The sequence below is a fragment of the Odocoileus virginianus genome, chromosome 19 (genome assembly GCF_023699985.2).
Source record: "Odocoileus virginianus isolate 20LAN1187 ecotype Illinois chromosome 19, Ovbor_1.2, whole genome shotgun sequence".
NCBI lineage: Eukaryota > Metazoa > Chordata > Mammalia > Artiodactyla > Cervidae > Odocoileus > Odocoileus virginianus.
In genome coordinates, this window is record NC_069692.1 from 47041982 (window position 1) to 47059295 (window position 17314).

Consider the following 17314-nt stretch of genomic DNA (forward strand, 5'->3'; position numbering starts at 1 on the left):
TGTTGCAGAAACTAAAGGTAGGTTGTTGGGTTTTATTGCTTTGTACAAGAAGAACTGACCACAACAACTTTCAAGAATTTCTTAATTCCTGACACTAAATACATATCTCCGACCTTCTTCAGAAAACAAATGTGCTCCCACAAGTAACCTGTTGGTTCTGAGTGGCAATTGTTTGTGAGGTGCATACATACAAAGAGCATCTTTTATGAATTCTTTGCATCACTCATCCCCTGCGCCGAGCAGGCGCAGGTGGGGCGCATCCGCCTGCGCTCAGGGATGCTGGATGCTAGCGGCCACGGTACTCACGTTGTTGGACCGCAGAGACACGCGGCCCCCGCAGCGCGCGCAGAACTTGGTGCGGCAGTAGGAGCACAGGTGGCCGCAGCCGTCCGCGAATTTGGTCTTGTGGCAAATCCCGCAGGTCGGAGCATCGTCCTTGTGCTCTCCCTGATAGCGCCGCGCTTCCTCCCCTATTTTCCTCACTTGTTCTTTATAGCTTTCAAATTGTTGATGCAATCTCCTGGACGGAAGAGAAAATGGCCACACTCAGTAGACGAATGAGCTGGAAAAAAAACAACCACCACTTTTTCCTAACAGAGGAGGCATCTAGTTACTTGAACTAAAGCAAAACATATAAAGCCACTTTCCTCAATAATGGGCTTCCCTTGTGGCTCAGCTGGTAAAGAATCCACCTGCAATGCGTGAGACCTGGGTTCGATCCCTGGGTTGGGAAGATCCCCTGGAAAAGGGAATGGCTACCCACTCCGGTATTCTGGCCTGGAGAATTCCACGGACTGTATAGTCCATGGGGTCGCAAAGAGTTGGACACAACTGAGTGTCTTTCACTTTTCACTTCCCCTCTAACAATATTATCAGAGGTAAGAAAAGTATTAGCTTGTATTTATTCCGTCAAGTGTTGCCTACTATTAATAGCACTGAATCATATATAAGTTGACTCTAAATAATCACTATTTTCCCCAACAGTGGAATTCTTGTATCCACTCATTGTGTCTGCTTTGGCAGGCAGTTTTCGAAGTATTTTACTGGGAACACTTTACAACAAGAAGTATGTGTGTATACAACTGAGGCAAAATTATACAATGTTCTTAGACCAGCTCTACAGAATTTGCTTTGGTATTTTGTCTTATTCTATTTGAAGTCTAATAGTGCTTTGTGTTGTTGTTGGCTAGTTGCCAAGTTGTGTCTGACTCTTTTGTAACCCATGGACTGTGGCCCACCAGATCCTCTGTCCTTGAGATTTCCCAGGCAATAATACTGAAGTGGGTTGCCTTTTTCTTACCACCCAGGGACCAAACCCACGTTTCCTGCATTCTTTACCACTGAGTCACCTGGGTATCCCGAATACTGATTACTATCTGTAAGAAGTTTGTCACAGTAAATTGAGTTCATGAAGTGTAATGCATGCTTGGAAGTTGACTATTTTAAACTACATGGCTAGGCAAGCTGTCTTCACTTCCATTCCTGGAGACTTGTTTGGCGTCAAACATTTCACACAGTACACAGAATATAACATTTATCTTCAGATATATATATATATATACATATACAAATATATTGATATATATGTTTAATATATATAATATTATATATATATGTATGCTGCTCTTGCTGCTGCTGCTAACTCACATCAGTTGTGTCCGACTATATATATATATATATATATATAATAGTTGAGCTTGCTTAGATCTGCTGCATCAACTTACAAGTTCTAAACCATACCTTGAAGATATTCAGATTTTTACATGCCCCAGTTTTACTGGCTCTCTCCAATCTTTTATGTACGAGGATCCCTATTCCTCCTGATAAGTACTGAAAGTGGGACAACTAAGTTTGTTGAGGCAAAGAATTTCCCCAAGATGAAGAACGTTCACACTTAATGTGATCGAGGCCCCATAGCCTTCCCATCAGTCCAAACTCCTCTCTCTCAGATTGCTACAAACAGAAGCAGAGCAGGGTGACATCCTGTAAATTGCCAGAGGAAGGATGCCTTTGTTTAGTGAATGACAGCTGAGAGCATTTCCCAGGCCTAACAGTCATTGTCTCTTACACCAGAAGAGAAACTCATGCGGAATGTCTAAGTAGATACATCTGTGTATCTAAGCTTCTTTCTGGATATGAGTTCTCCATGATCAGAGAAAACACATGCTATTGGTAATTAATGCAGTTTGTGTGATGCTCCACTTCTACGATAACTGTGGGGGGGTCTGGGACTCCCTGGAAACTGAATCAAATAAGATAAGTCTCAGCATTATATTGGTTGAAATACTAGGATTTTATTATATTTTCCTTTTCACATCAACAACTTTTAAGCAAAACTTTAATGATTAAAATTTCTGAAATCCCTTTCCTGCTTTGCCAATTGACACTTTTTCTACTTATTTTGCATAATTAAAGTAACCATAGTTGCACTAGCACATAAAGTAGTTCAGAATCTGAAACATTCCTAGTTTAGAAGCCAGCAAATTTCAGCTCAGGGAAGGGTATTATGATACTTGGTTTAATGAGTATAAGAATATCTGATCAATATATTGAAGAGCAATTTGACCCATTCTACAATGCTAATCAGACAAAGAGTGCATGCATAAATATTTATTGTGAGAACCACCAAATCATAAATATATATAATGCAAAGGAGAAAGCTAGGCTAGAAAAAGCTTCTCTATGAATGTCTGATACAGAATAAGATTTAGTTTGGGTATTGGCACATTTTATGGTCTAAGGGCAGTTTATAAATATTTTAAGATTTTGTGAGCCAGGAAATTTCTGTTGAAAGTACTCAGCTCTACCGTTGTAGCAGGAGAGTGGCACACACAATATGTAAATAGTAAGCATGGCTGTGTTTCAGTTAAACTTTTTTAAAAAATGGTAACCCAGACTTAGCCAGTGCACCAGGCTGACAACTTCTGACTTAGTGTCTGATTTGTGCTAAGGCATAACAGTTTGAAAATCAGATTTTCTGACTTTTAAAATTTCAAACACAGACCCAAAATTGGTTAAGATGCCGGATTAAAAGGATGTGTGCTCATCTCCTCCTGAGAGAGCACCAAAATCGCAACTAGCTTTGAACACCCATCAGTGGGAGAATGCTGCAACCCACCAAAAATGATACCCCACATCCAAAGACAAAGAAGAAGCTGTGACAAGATGGTAGGAAGGACACAATCATGATAAAACCCAATCTCATACCTGCCAGGTGGGTGACCCATAAACTGGATAATAGTAACATCAACAGTTCTCTCACTGTTGTGCAGGTTCTAAGCCCTGCATCAGGCTTCCCAGCATGGGGATCCAGCACAGGGACTGGGAATCCCCCAGAAATCTGACTTTGAAAGCCAGAGGATTTCACTTCCATGGGACCGGGTGAAACAGAGACTTCACTCTTGGAGGGCACAAACAAAATATTGCATGGACCAGGACCCAAGGGAAAGGAGCAGTGACCCCACAGGAGACTGAACCAGATCTTGGCAGTCTTGGATGGTCTCCTGCAGAGATGTGGGCCCACAGGGACTTGCCACAGGGACAGGGCATTGGTAGCAGCAGTGCTGGGAGGAGCCCCTTGGTGGGAGCCCTCTTGGAAGCCAACACTGACCCATCATAGAGCCTGTAGATTCCAGGGCTGGGTTGCCTCAGGCCAAAAACTATCAGGAAGGGGGCACAGCCCCACCCATCAGAAGACTATCAGATTAAAGTTTTACTGATTCCTGCCCACTAGTTTTTCCCACTGCCAGTCCATCCCATCAGGAAGCTTACACGAGCCTCCTAGCCTCATCCACCAGAGGGTAGACAGAAGATACAAGAAGAATTATAATCACGCAGCTGCCAGAAAGAAAACCACATCACAGAAAGTTAATCAAAAGGAAAAGGCAGAAGATTATGTCCCAGGTGAAGGGACAAGATAAAACCCCAGATAAATAACTAAAGGAAGTGGAGATAGGAAATCTTCCAGAAAAATAATTCAGAATAATGATAATGAAGATGATCCAGATCTCGGAAAATGAATGGAGAAGATGCAAGAAAGTTTTCCAAAGACCTAGAAGAACTAAAGAACAAACAGAGATGAAGAACACACTAGGAGAAATCAATAGCAGGATACCTGGGGCAGAAGAACAGATAAGTGACCTGGAAGGCAGAGTGGTGGAAAATCACGGCTGTAAAACAGAATATATAAGAAAGAATGAAAAAAAAGAAAACAGCCTAAGAGACCTCTGGGACAACACCAAATCCACCAACATTCAAATTATAGGGGTCCCAGAAGGAGAAGAGAGAAAGAAAGGACCTGAGAAAATATTTGAAGAGATAATAGCTGAAAACTTCCCTAATGTGGGAAAGGAAATAGTCAACAAATTCCAGGAAGAGCAGAGAGTCCCAGGCTGGATAAACCCAAGGAGGAACACACAAGGGCACACAGTAATCAAACTGACAAAAATTAAAGATAAATATTAAAAACAACAGGGGAAAAATGACAAGTAACATACAAGGGAACTTCCATAAGGTTATCAGTTATTTCCTCAACAGAAACTCTACAAGCCAAAAGGGAATGGCATGATATGCTTAACATGATGAAAGGGAAGAACTTACAACCAAAAATACTCTACCCAGCAAGGCTCTCATTCAGATTTGATGAAGAAATAAAAAACTTTACAGACAGACAAAGGTTAGAATTCAATATCACCAAACCAGCTTTACAACAAATGCTAAAGGAACTTTTCTAGGCAGGAAATACAAGAGAAAGAAAAGACTTACAATTAATAAAAAACAGGTAAGAAAATGGTAGTAGAATCATATATATCAGTAATTACCATAAGTATGAAAAATGAAAGTGAAAGGGTTAGTCACTCAGTTGTGTCCAACTCTTTTTGATCCCATGGACTGTAGCCCAACCAGGCTCCTCTGTCCATAGAATTCTCCAGGCAAGAATACTGGAATGGGTTGCCATTTCCTTCTCCAGGGATCGATCCTGGGTCAGGCAGACTCTTTACCAACTGAGTCACCAGGGAAGCTTATGTATAAATGGATTAAATGCACCAGCCGAAGACATGGACTGGCTGGGTGGATGAAAGCATGTGCAAGTATACACTTCCACTTACCACATCACTGTACTTAACCACCCAAACTATATGCAGTTATCTTCTATTGTTAGGTTAATCATGTTTACATTATGGCTTGCAATTGTAAATATCTTTTTGCTGGGGGGGGGGTGGTCTGGCTATTGACTGTGAAAACTGATAAACATATTTTACTATTGTGATTATGTAACTATTACTCATTTTATTAGCATTGTATCATGATTGGTCAACAGAAAATAATAGAATTCAATATAACTAAGACTACCATTTAATAGAAAAATGTAATCACTTTTTAAAACACAGATACACATTAGAAATATCTAGGAATTTTTTGAAAAATATAAATGTCAAGGTTTTGTTTTGTTTTTCTCTAAAGTTCCAGATGTGATTCTAATAAGCAGCCATCTTTAAAAACAACTGAATTATATGATGATGTTTTACTTCAATTTAGTTTAACTTTTCCTATTTTATATTCTGTGCTCCCATTTCATTTAGTTTATGTTCCCCAATTTGTCTATCCTTTTTGTTGTTCTTTCACAAGAAGAACAAGTATATTAAGTATAGTAGGAAAACTTGTGTATGTATAGTATTTATAATATATATATATGTATATATATATATATATATATATACTTTAGAAAACATAAACTATTGCTTAGCTAAAAAATTTATTCACAAGAAGAACAAGTATATTAAGTATAGTAGGAAAACTTGTGTGTGTATAGTATTTATAATATATATATATACTTTAGAAAACATAAACTATTGCTTAGCTAAAAAATTTATGACAGTTTTATATGTTGACTAAATATGAATAGAATAAATACTAAATAGAATGCTGGATTTCTAATTTACACTCACTCAAAACACTGATATAGTTCCATTTATTCTGGCTTCTAGTATTACTGCTAAAACTTTAGAAAGCTTATTATTTCAGTGATTCAAAAAATAATTTGAATGAGGCTTGAAACTTCTAATCAAATTCCAAGAAAGAAAACAAGATTTCACGTTTTATTTAGCTTCATTGAGCAGCTTCAGCTGCATATAACAAATGCTGATGAATTATTTTTTCATTTTTATTATGTTATATATATTTTCTAATTTTCTTTGTTATGGCTTCTAGGATACACCCATTATTTAACACTGGATGTTTAATTTTCAAATACATGGAGTTTTTAAAGTACCTTTGGTATGAATTTCTCATTTAAATGCTTTCTTCTCTGCAATCCCCTCTGTGGTTTCTCAGCTTTCTAACTGTATTGAGGCTTCTGATGGCCAAGTCAGAGATCTCTGTTGGTAAATATCACATCACACTTGTCTTCATATATCTTTTGATATTGATACATTGATTTCTAACATAATTCCACAGTGATAAGAGAATAGACTCTATGATTTCAATACCTTTAGACTATGAAATTTTTGCAGCTTGTTTTATGTCCCCATATGTATATTCTAGTATCTCTTTTTTAATAGTCTATGGGGACTTGAATAGAATCTGTATTCTGCTATTGTATGAAAATTTTATGCATTTAATCATGTTGATTTGGTTCATGGTTTTCAGGTCCAATATACCATACATTTTTGCATATTCATTCTATTAATTTTTGAAAGTTTGACATTGAAACTCCAACTGAAAATCTTACTTTACTTAAAAATGATTGCAATTCATAGTGGAACTATATGAAACTTTGTTCTGTATTTTCCAAATCACCTGTAAATTATGAAAGTATGTGTTAACATACTTTCATAATTTAAAAAAATAAAAAAATATTTTAAAATATAAGTAAATTAAAAATAATTCAAACACAAAGACCTTTTATCTGTCCTATTGGGTCCAATCAAAAATGTATCTGTTTCAAGGAAGCTTTGTGAAATATATTTGTGCAGAGCACTGACCACTGAAATGAAAACTCCTCTATTTCAATTTCATAGCATTTCCTTTGGTCCCTCAAAAACTACTTCATACTATTTATACCATATATTACTAGTCTTTCTGGACATGATACATGTCTTCTACCAAATGGCAAATGGTTTAGAAATGCACAGTTCAGTCAAATAGTAAAAGCATACATCTTATGAATGGAAATGTCACATATACTTATATGTGTGTATATATATATAAAATATATATTATATAGTAATATAATATATATTATAATATTTATATACTATATGATAGTATATATATATTTCATTTTGAGAAAAAAAGCAAAACTCACAATTAATAAAGAAGTTTATACTGAAGACTAAATATCTATCAAATACATACTACCACCAAATGCTAGAAATGCTGGATAAAATATTTAAAAGGATAACTTTATGTTTAAATTTATGTTTGAGCTTAGGAGATACAATGGAGATCCTCAAATGATAAATGTGGAATAGGAACAGTAATTCTGATACAATATAGCTCTGAAACCAATGGCTTCCCTGGAAACAAAGACAGAGGCTCTTTGACCAAGAACTTCAGTTTTAACTTTTGTACATGTAACAGAAAATAGCCTAGATGGTTATTGAGAAGCAAAGACATCACTTTGCTGACAAAGGTCCATATAGTCAAAGCTGTAGTCTTTCCAGCGGTCACAAACAGAAGTGAGAGTTGGACCATAAAGAAGGCTGAGCACTGACGACTTGATGCCTTCGAATTGTGATGCTGGATAAGCCTCCTGAGAGTCTCTTGGACAGCAAGGAGATCAAACCAGTCAATCCTAAGGAGATCAACCTTGAATACTCATTGGAAGGACTGATGCTGAAGCTGAAGCTCCAATATTTTGGTCACCCGATGTGAAGAGCCAGGTCATTGGAAAAGACCCTGATGCTGGAAAAGACAGAAGGCAAAAGGAGAAGAGGGTGGCAAAGAATAAGATGGTTTGATAGCATCACTGATTCAATGGCCATGATATTGGACAAACTCTGGGAGATAGTGAGGGACAGGGAGGTCTGCTGTTCTGCAGTCCACGGGGTCTCAAAAAGTCAGACAGGACTTAGTAACTGAACGACAATGACTGAAAATAAAATTTTAGTTAGGTAGCCACCAAAAATAATTGAAGTAGAATGTATAATATTCAAACTGGGAGAGGGTAAAACAGGGAATGAGAAAAAAGTCAATACAAGGAAGATAAGAATTGAAACAAACAAACACAACATCCAGAATACAGCATGTGATAGTAGAGACAATTTAGCCTATCAAGAGTCACAGTAATTGTAGACTACAGCATTATTAAAAGTTCATAATATTAGATTTTAAAAATTCAGCTAAATGAGTTCTAGATAAGAAATACTCAAACTATAAAATAAAAGCACAGAATGTTTTAAATAAAAATATGGAAAAATATATATAAGACAAAAGCATTACTTAAGATAGTGTTCATTTCATGTTGTATGTGATAATTCTAAACTTCTCTGCACAAAACATATAAAACCTAAAACTCATAAAACTAATAGGACAGAGAAGTCTACCATCACAGTAGAATATTTTCACACACCTCTGTCTATGTAGTTGACAGATCAAAAATAAACAGTGACAGGGGAGGTTTGAATAAGTTTATATGTGTATATGTATACCTGTGTCCAGTAAACTAAATTTGTTTCAACATGTTGAGTGCAGTAAATATATACAAGAAATATATATTTTTTCAAAGAGATATAAAGTTTTTCCAAATGTGGGCCCCAAAAGTAAATGGAAATGTGTTATTTCTTAAGCAGCATAGCAAATGCATGATGTATTCTTTGTTTTTTTTCTTTATGTTCTACATGTGTGTAACATAATACTCCTGTAGGTGTGAAATATTTTATGTTAAAAAGAAGGAAAATTTATTTCTCATTAGGTATCACTGGCTAACAAATGAGTGCTATTAAAGAACTGAAAAAGTGAATGTATTTGAGAGCATTAAAATCTACAAAAGAATTTACCATGTATGGAATATAATTTTCAGAAGAAATGCATATGTTTAACCACATAATGACTTTTTATGAAGTATACAGTTTTATTCCTGTTTTATTGATGAGGAAACTAATTTTTGTTTGGGACTTTGCTTTTATTTTCTGCCTGAATATATCTTTCTAAATCTGCATGCTTTAGTAAAAGAATTAAAATAGAGCATTCTCTAACACCATATAAAAAAACAACTCAAAATGGTTTAGTGATTTAAGGCCAGATACTATAAAAATCAGAGGAGAACCTAGGTAGACACTCTTTGATATAAATCAAAGCAGTATTTTTTTTTTGATCCATCTCCCAAAGTAAAGGAAATAAAAGCAAAAAGAAGCAAATGAGATCTAATGAAACTTAAAAGCTTCTGCATGACAAAGGAAACCTTGAATAAAATGAAAAGACAACCTACTGAATGGGAGAAAATATTTCTAAATGATATAACTGTTAAAGGGTTAATATCTCATATATACAAATAGCTCACAGTACTCAACCTCAAACAAACAACCAACCCAATTAAAGAATGGGCAGAAGAACTGAACAGACATTTTCCCAAAGCAGACATTCAGGTGACTAACAGGTACATGGAAAGATGCTCAACATGGCTAACCATCAGGGAAATGTAAATCAAACCACAGTGAGATATCACCTCATATCTGTCAGAATGGCGACTATCAGAAAGAACACAGATAAAAAATACTGGCAAGGGTGTGGAGAAAAGGGAACCCTTGTACACTTTTTGTGGGAACGTAAATTGGTGCAGCCACTGTGGAAAACAGTATGGAAGTTTCTAAAAATAAATAAATAAATAAAAATAGAGCTACCCATGGTCTGCCAATCCCACTTCTGAGCATATATCTGAAAAAAAAAAAATACTAATATTAAAAGATACATGCACCCTGACGTTCATAACAGCACTATTACATATCCATCACCAGGCGACTAAAGATGTGGTGTGTATATATATAATATATATATATATTTATATAATGGAATATTACTCTGTCATAAAAAAAATGAAAAGTCACCATTTTCAGCAACATGGATGGACCTGGAGAATATTATGCTAAGTGAAATATGTCTCTCAGGAGATTTCTTGGCAGTTCAGAGGTTAAGACTTGATGCCTTCATAGCCAGGGCCCCAGTTTAATCCCTGATCAGGGATCCAAGGTCTTGTAAGCCAAGTGGTGGGACCAAAAATTAAAAATAAAAGCTCAGATAAAGACAAGTATTGTATGATTATCACTTATATGTAGAATCTAAGCAATACATCAATCTAGTGAATATGACATAAAAGAATCAGACTCACAGACATAGAGAAAAAGTGAGCACTTACTGGTTTAGGGGGGTGGTATGGGGCAGGAGGCTTCCCTGGTGGCTCATAGGTTAAAGCGTCTGCCTGCAATGCAGGAGACCCGGGTTCGATCTCTGAGTCAGGAAGATACCCTGGAGAGGGAAGTGGCAACCCACTCCAGTATTCTTGCCTGGAGAATCCCATGGAGAGAGGAGTCTGGAAGGCTACAGTCTATGGGGTTGCAAAGAGTCGGACACGACTGAGCAAGTTCACTACGGGTCAGGGGAGTGGAGGTACAAACTATTGGGTGTAAGATGTACTACAAGCGTGTACTGTACCATGTGGCGAATATAGCCTATATTGTAATATCTGTAAATGGAGTGTAAACTTTAAAATTGTATAAAAATAAAAAATTAAAAGTAAATAACATGAATAATGACATACTTCAGATTTTATATCACATTTACAGAAAACCTGAGAATGAATGTGGTGCAACTTGCAAAGGAAAGCATTTCTGGCCTCAGCAAAGCGTTCACTGGGAGTGAATGTCCACTTTCGATCATTACTAATCGAAAGTACATGGACAAAGCTGACTATGGAAAAGCGAAAGCTACGCTGCTAGGCTCAGCTGCAGTCTTTCTGCAGAGTCTATGCTCCTGCTCAATTATGCTCCCACTCATTTCTCAGCTCCTCTATGGTATTTGTTCCCCGATCTGACTTCAAGTGACTGTGTCCTGTAAAATTCAAAATGCTATTTCTGTGACTTGGGAACTCAGTGCTGGCCTCCTAAGCGCTGGCGAGGCTTTGGGGGACCCCACGGTCTGAGTTACAGTAGCACCAGGAGACAGCACTGAGTTTCCAAGAGGCCCAGAGGCCACGGCAAAGGGTCGGGTTGGCAAGATGAGGCTTCTTAACTGCGGTCTCAGGGCGAGGTCTCTGGGTTCATACGCTCTCCACGGGATGCCCTAGAGGGGCATTCCTTTCCAGTCTCGCCGAAAGTGAGCAAACTTTCAGCCCACAGAGACGTTTCTAAGGACAAGAGCCAGCAGGGAACAGAGCTCTTCTCCCAGAAGGATGCACCCCCGTGCCTCACCCCACAGGCATCACGCCAGCGCCTACCAGGACTCACAGCCTCCTGGATGCCACATCTTGGTGGCAAGAATGCATCTGAACCCTCTTCTCACATGCATTTAAAATTCCTTCTTGGTTTCAGCAACAGGCCCTGTTTATACAACTGGTTTGTACGCCATCACAGAGAGGAGAATCAAAGCAGGAAGATCCCGCTGTTTCTCAGCACAGAACTCAGGCCACATCTTCACGTCCCTTTCTTCCGGGGCTTCTTCCTCTACTTACAGATAGGACTCCCTTATTGTGCTCTGAAAGAAAAAGCCCAGCCCAAGCCCTCATCATCTTCTCCAAGTTGTTTCTTAGAGGACTCCTTGTTTTAGTCGGTAGAAATTATAACAGGAAAGCAGGCGGGGAGAGGTCGCAAAGAGTCGGACATGACTGAGCGACTGAACTGAGCTGAGGAGGGGACAGGCAGAAGCAGCCTTCACAATTTCGACTTCTTTGAAATCTCCTTATTCCAAACGCTCTAGGAAACTCTCTCACAAGCCAACCTCAATGCCCTTCTCTCCCCCCCACCGTCACTCACACCACTCACTGTCAAGATGCTGTCCTCATATGCTGCTAGAATCAGGATATAGGGAGTGAAACTGTAAACAGTCTCTTTATTTTTTTTATCTAATGTTTTAATGCTTTAATCCATATCAAATATGTGACAGTATTCCATTATGAATAATACATGGGAATTCATATTTGATTATATGGTATTTCAGTAAAGGCAGGAACATAAATGTAGAATCTTTTGTGAAATTTATTTGTACTTTTCACTTTTAAAATTAATACAGTATTCTTACTGATTAGCAACATTGACAAAATATATGATCACAGATCTCTGACTTAAATTTTCTATGAAGGAAACAGAGTATTCTAAAATATGCAATGCTATCAGAAGAAAAGCATTGATAGAAACCTTGGCTTCCTCCCTGGATGTAATTTTTCCATTGTTTCACTATGTCATAATCATTGCATTGTTTTATTATCTCTGCACTCAATTCAAGAAACTCCAAGATTTCATTTATAAGCAAACTGTTTGGATGAGTAACGACATATATTTGAAGGAAATAATGATGAATGCCTAAAAAACTAAGTATTTATTCTCTGTGCATCTAATATATAAATATCATCCTATAATGCAAAATAAATTATTTAAACAGGAAGTTATTAATAACATCCTTACCAGTTAATGCATATATGTCGATCCCTTACCATAAATAACTGGAGATGCTGAGTTATGGTGATGGTGGGATGAAGAGGGACCTTTGTAGTCAGCAAAGTGCCTAATTTACTTCTTTTGTTCCTTCCTCCAACCCCAAAGTCATCAGAAGCTAGGAGACCACAATCCCTCCTTTCTTCCTGGCTTTGCCTTGCAAAGCCTAGGCTAGATTTTCCTGGAGTACGAAGGGATGGGAACCAGGGCTTTGAAGTTTCAAAAACCAAGGATACAGGTCCTGAGGAAAGGTGTGAGCAGTTTGCATGCAGCTCCCGAGATGGAGAACTGTTTTGGAACATACATGAGGCAGGAAAGGCAGAGGTACTGAGAACAGCACGCATGGTCTTTGTTTCCTTCCAAACCTTGGCACAGAACACATACCACAGGGCATCTGCAAGGACCCAGGCAAGTTGTGGCAGGGCAGATACAGTCAGGAGAGTTCTTCTGAGAATGCTGGACTGGTTTAGTGCCTCCAGAAACCTGGGGGATGTTCAGGAGGGAGCCCCGGTAGTGACTGAAATTAAACATCTGCTAGTCTGATATGCTGAAGACTTGCTTCAGAAATTTTTAGAGCAAACTCACACTAACCTCAACTCTAAAGAGCACTCCTTGTGCTTTATCCAAGGAATGTCCCTTGCACTTAGGAAGTAAGTTATATGTAAACATAAATTAGCAGTTTATGGCAACATATACCAAGCGACAAAGAATGCAAATAACTCGCTCAGTAGAGAGTAATAATTCTGGGTGAGATGATCAGGGAGATCTATTTGGCTTAGCTGGTCAAAATATTTTCTTAGATGATTTAGAACTTGGACTATTCTCTGAAATAATAAAAATCTGGCTCATGGTGGAGTTAATAGAAGTACTTATACAAAGAAATAGGAAAGCACGCTGAGATAATAATAAAATAATTATGAATGTTCCCAAATGTCTCAGAAATGGAGTTTAAATCAAATCACCTTTTAGATTCTTTGTGTATCAGCAAATAAGCATGCAGGTGTGTGTGTTCCAGTAAATGACAATCCTAATCACCCTACACAACCGACCATGAAGTCAAAACACAGGTGCAGCTAAGAATGGTTTCCTGACCCCAAAACACAATTATTCACTTTTTCATGAAACTGTCTCTTTGATTCTACTCTGTAACAGAGGGCCAGTAAACTTCCAGTACATTTCAGTGGGGACTGACTTTTTCTTTTAAATGATGCTTGGAAGTAATGGTCCCTGTATGAGAGTTGACTTGAAAATATTGAAAATAACAAACATCACAGTGTTTTAAGCAAAAAGGTTAGGTAATAGAATTTGGGGCTACAAAATTGTTGAAAGGGGGAAAGAAGTAGTTCTTGGCCTGATCGCCAAGGATGATCCCCAAAACTAAAGCGCAAAACCAGCTACTCAAAGTTCCTCAGCCAGGAAGCTGTGGCATCAGAAAGTCACTGCCCAAAAGGCTTGTGCTGGAGCCCCAACCCCTCAGCTGAGGTGCTCTGGTCTGGGAGCCGCCCCCAGAGCCCCACTGGGACCCCCAGCCACAAGGAGTCAGACACAACCGAGCTACTAAGCATAGCGCACAGCCCCCCGAGAAACTCTCATACACATATATGTAGCTGTCTGTCCAGTCCATTTCCTCTAGCAAACTAGTTGCAAGAACGGCAAGTCAAGGTAAAACTCAGACTCAGATACAAGACATATACAATCAGATAAACACACATCCAACCTTGCTTCTGCAGACGTGAGATACACAGCCCAAATCTACCACCTGTAATGAGGACCTTCACTGTTCTTAGCTTGGTTATTTCATCAACTTTTTAGTGAGGCTCTGGCCAATAGGTTCCCTCACGCTGGTTCACCTTTCACACTCTTTGAATGATCTCCCTTAAAAAATTGAACCATTTACATCAGTTAGCGGCTGAACTATCATTTCTAAGAGAGTCCATTCCCCATCCCGAGATCCAAGGTGATCCTCCCTCCTTCCCACTTATCTGCTTACTATCAGTGTCTCCTACAAACCCTTCTCATACATCTTACTCCTGCCCTTGCATCAGGCTTTCTCTCCAGTTACGATACACAGTAGAATCTTACGAACAACAATGCAACAAGTATTACTGAGCTCTGATTGTACCACAGGCACTGCTTGCCTCCCTGGGGTACAGAGAGAACAGTGTAAAACTACAAAAGAAGACAAAGTTCCACTTACTTTATTACTTTATTTAAGGCTTTTTGATAAAAATGGGTCTTTTCTGTTGTACATGGAAATCATTCTCCCTACATTAGAGATAACTATTTTTTTTTTATCTTCAAAGCCTAATGTACACTGTTGGTGGAAATGTAAATTGGTGTAGCCAGTGTGAAAAACAGTATGGAGGTCTCTCAGAAAATGAGAAATAGAACTATCACATGACCTAGCAATCCCAGTCCTGTTTATACATATCGGAAAAATACAAACCCACTAATTTGAAAAAGTACATGTATCCCAATGCTCATAACAGCAATATTTACAATAGCCAAAATGTGGAAGTAACCTAAATGTCTATCAACAGATGAATGGGCAAAAACAAATGATATGTAATATATCACTTTTTATCTGTCTATACTTAGCTAATGGAATATATCTATCTATATTTATCTAATGGAACATTAGGTATAAAACAGAACGAAATTCTGTCATTTTCAACAAAGTAGATGGACCTAGAGAGTATTATGCTTAGCGAAATGTCAGAGGAAGACAAATACTGTATGATATCACTGATATTTGGAATCTGAAACATAAAACAATGAATGAATATTAAAAACCAGAAGCAGGCTCACAGATATAGAGAACAAACTAGTGGCTACCAGTAGGGAGAGAGATGGGGGGGGGGGCGAGATAGGGACAGGGGATGATGAGGGACGAACACTAAGTATAAAGTAAATATCCTTCAAGGATATATTGTGCAGCACAGAGAAATACAGCCACTATTTTGTAGTAACTTGAAATTGAGTATAATCTATAAAAATACTGAATCACTACACTGTTCCCCTGAGTTATAATATGGGTTTAGTCGCTAAGTTGTGTACGACCCTTGCAACCTCATGAACCATAGCCCGCCAGGCTCCTCTGTCTATGAGATTTTCCAGGTAATAACACTGGAGTGGGTTGCCATTTTCTTCTTCAGGGGATCTTCCTGACCCAAGGATCGAACCCTGGTCTCCTACATTGCAGGCAGTTTCTTTACTGACTGAGCTACCTATAAATAAACACAATATTGTAAATCAACTATACTCCAATTAAAAGAAGACATATCATGCTGAAATCTGAAAAAAACCTAATGTAATTTGATCATAAAAATAAAACAATTTATTTAAAAAATGTAAATTTCTAGGCTCTAGTCACAAAATTAAAAAAGACTTATGATTTGCTAATATTCTTGATTAAATTAAGTAGTTTTTGTTATTTAGAGGAACAATTAATCTTAGTTAAAATGTGTAAATGTATTTTTGCAATATTTTCAGATTATACAAAACATATAATGTAACAAGTTGTTTGCAGTTGTTTAGAATATATATACATATATATATACACACACACACACACATATATATATAATATTCTTCAGAAGGAAATGATTGCAATTGCAAATTCATATAATTCAAGTGAGATCACTTCTGCAGCAGTGTATTTTCCTTGCAGCCTTGAATAGTCTTTTGCAACCAGAACCCTTACCAAGTATTATAAACCTTTAACTTCTCAATGATTTGTTAATCTACATTCACTTAGGTTAATTTTTCACTGGTATATAGGAACACAATATGCTCTTTTTCTACATGACCATGTTAGCTTTCTTTTGACACAAGTTTGAACTATTCTACATTTCATCTTTGTTTTCTTCTTTGGTTGTTCTTTACATTTAAAAAATTCAGTTGTACAAATCTGAACCCCTTGTTTCTTTGCTAGAACTTGGGGTTCACAACTTTGAAGTCATTTGAACCCCATTCTCAGAGTGAGAAAAGATAAAGAAAAGATTCCAAAACTTATTTTAAATGGAAATATTTATGAAAATAGAGACACAGGAGGGACTTTGAAGATCTCTGGGGATAAGCTTCTCATTATATAATGGGAAAATCTAGGCAAGGTCCTGAAACTGGTTTGTGATAATTAGGTCTGGTATTTCCACTATACCTTCCTGTCTTCGGAATCTCATCTGAATATGGCTGAAGGAATGGAAAATTACCAATCTATGAAGGATGTTCCCAGGTGTTCTCAAACATAACACCAAAGTTATCCAAGGGGCTTATTAAAATGCACCTTAACCTCAGGTGTTTCTGAGACGGTAGGTGTGGGGTGTCTCCCAGGAACCTGCCTTTTTAATAGTCAACCCAGGTAATTCTGATTATCTGAGGACTGTAATATGGTAGAGATCCTACATTAGTGTTAAATAAGAAAATGACGGCCTTTTTCATATATCTTTCATATCACTTGTTAAAATAATCTTCATCACATTATTAAATTTCAATTATAAATGCAAAAGTTGAGGTATGGCCTGCGAGAAGTTATGCTGAAAGTGTAAATATTGTGTTATCTAATTTAATGTGATGTCCACCATTGTTTAAAGCTTAACAGGTTTATGAATAATACATATGCACACATTAGGATTCATAGATTTTAAAAATAATCATAGTAGAGACTGTGG

At 37.5% G+C, this 17314-nt stretch overlaps 1 protein-coding gene across 29 annotated transcripts in view; it reads right to left on the bottom strand.

Moving 5' to 3' along the window:
* The window catches only part of RIMS1 (regulating synaptic membrane exocytosis 1), a 582683-nt gene that overhangs the window by 335772 nt on the left and 229597 nt on the right, over window positions 1-17314 (bottom strand). For all 29 annotated transcript variants that reach the window (XM_070450206.1, XM_070450208.1, XM_070450175.1 and 26 more), the window contains one exon: window positions 307-520. In XM_070450206.1, the coding sequence (XP_070306307.1) occupies window positions 307-520 (214 nt within the window). The remainder of the gene's footprint in view (window positions 1-306; window positions 521-17314) is intronic.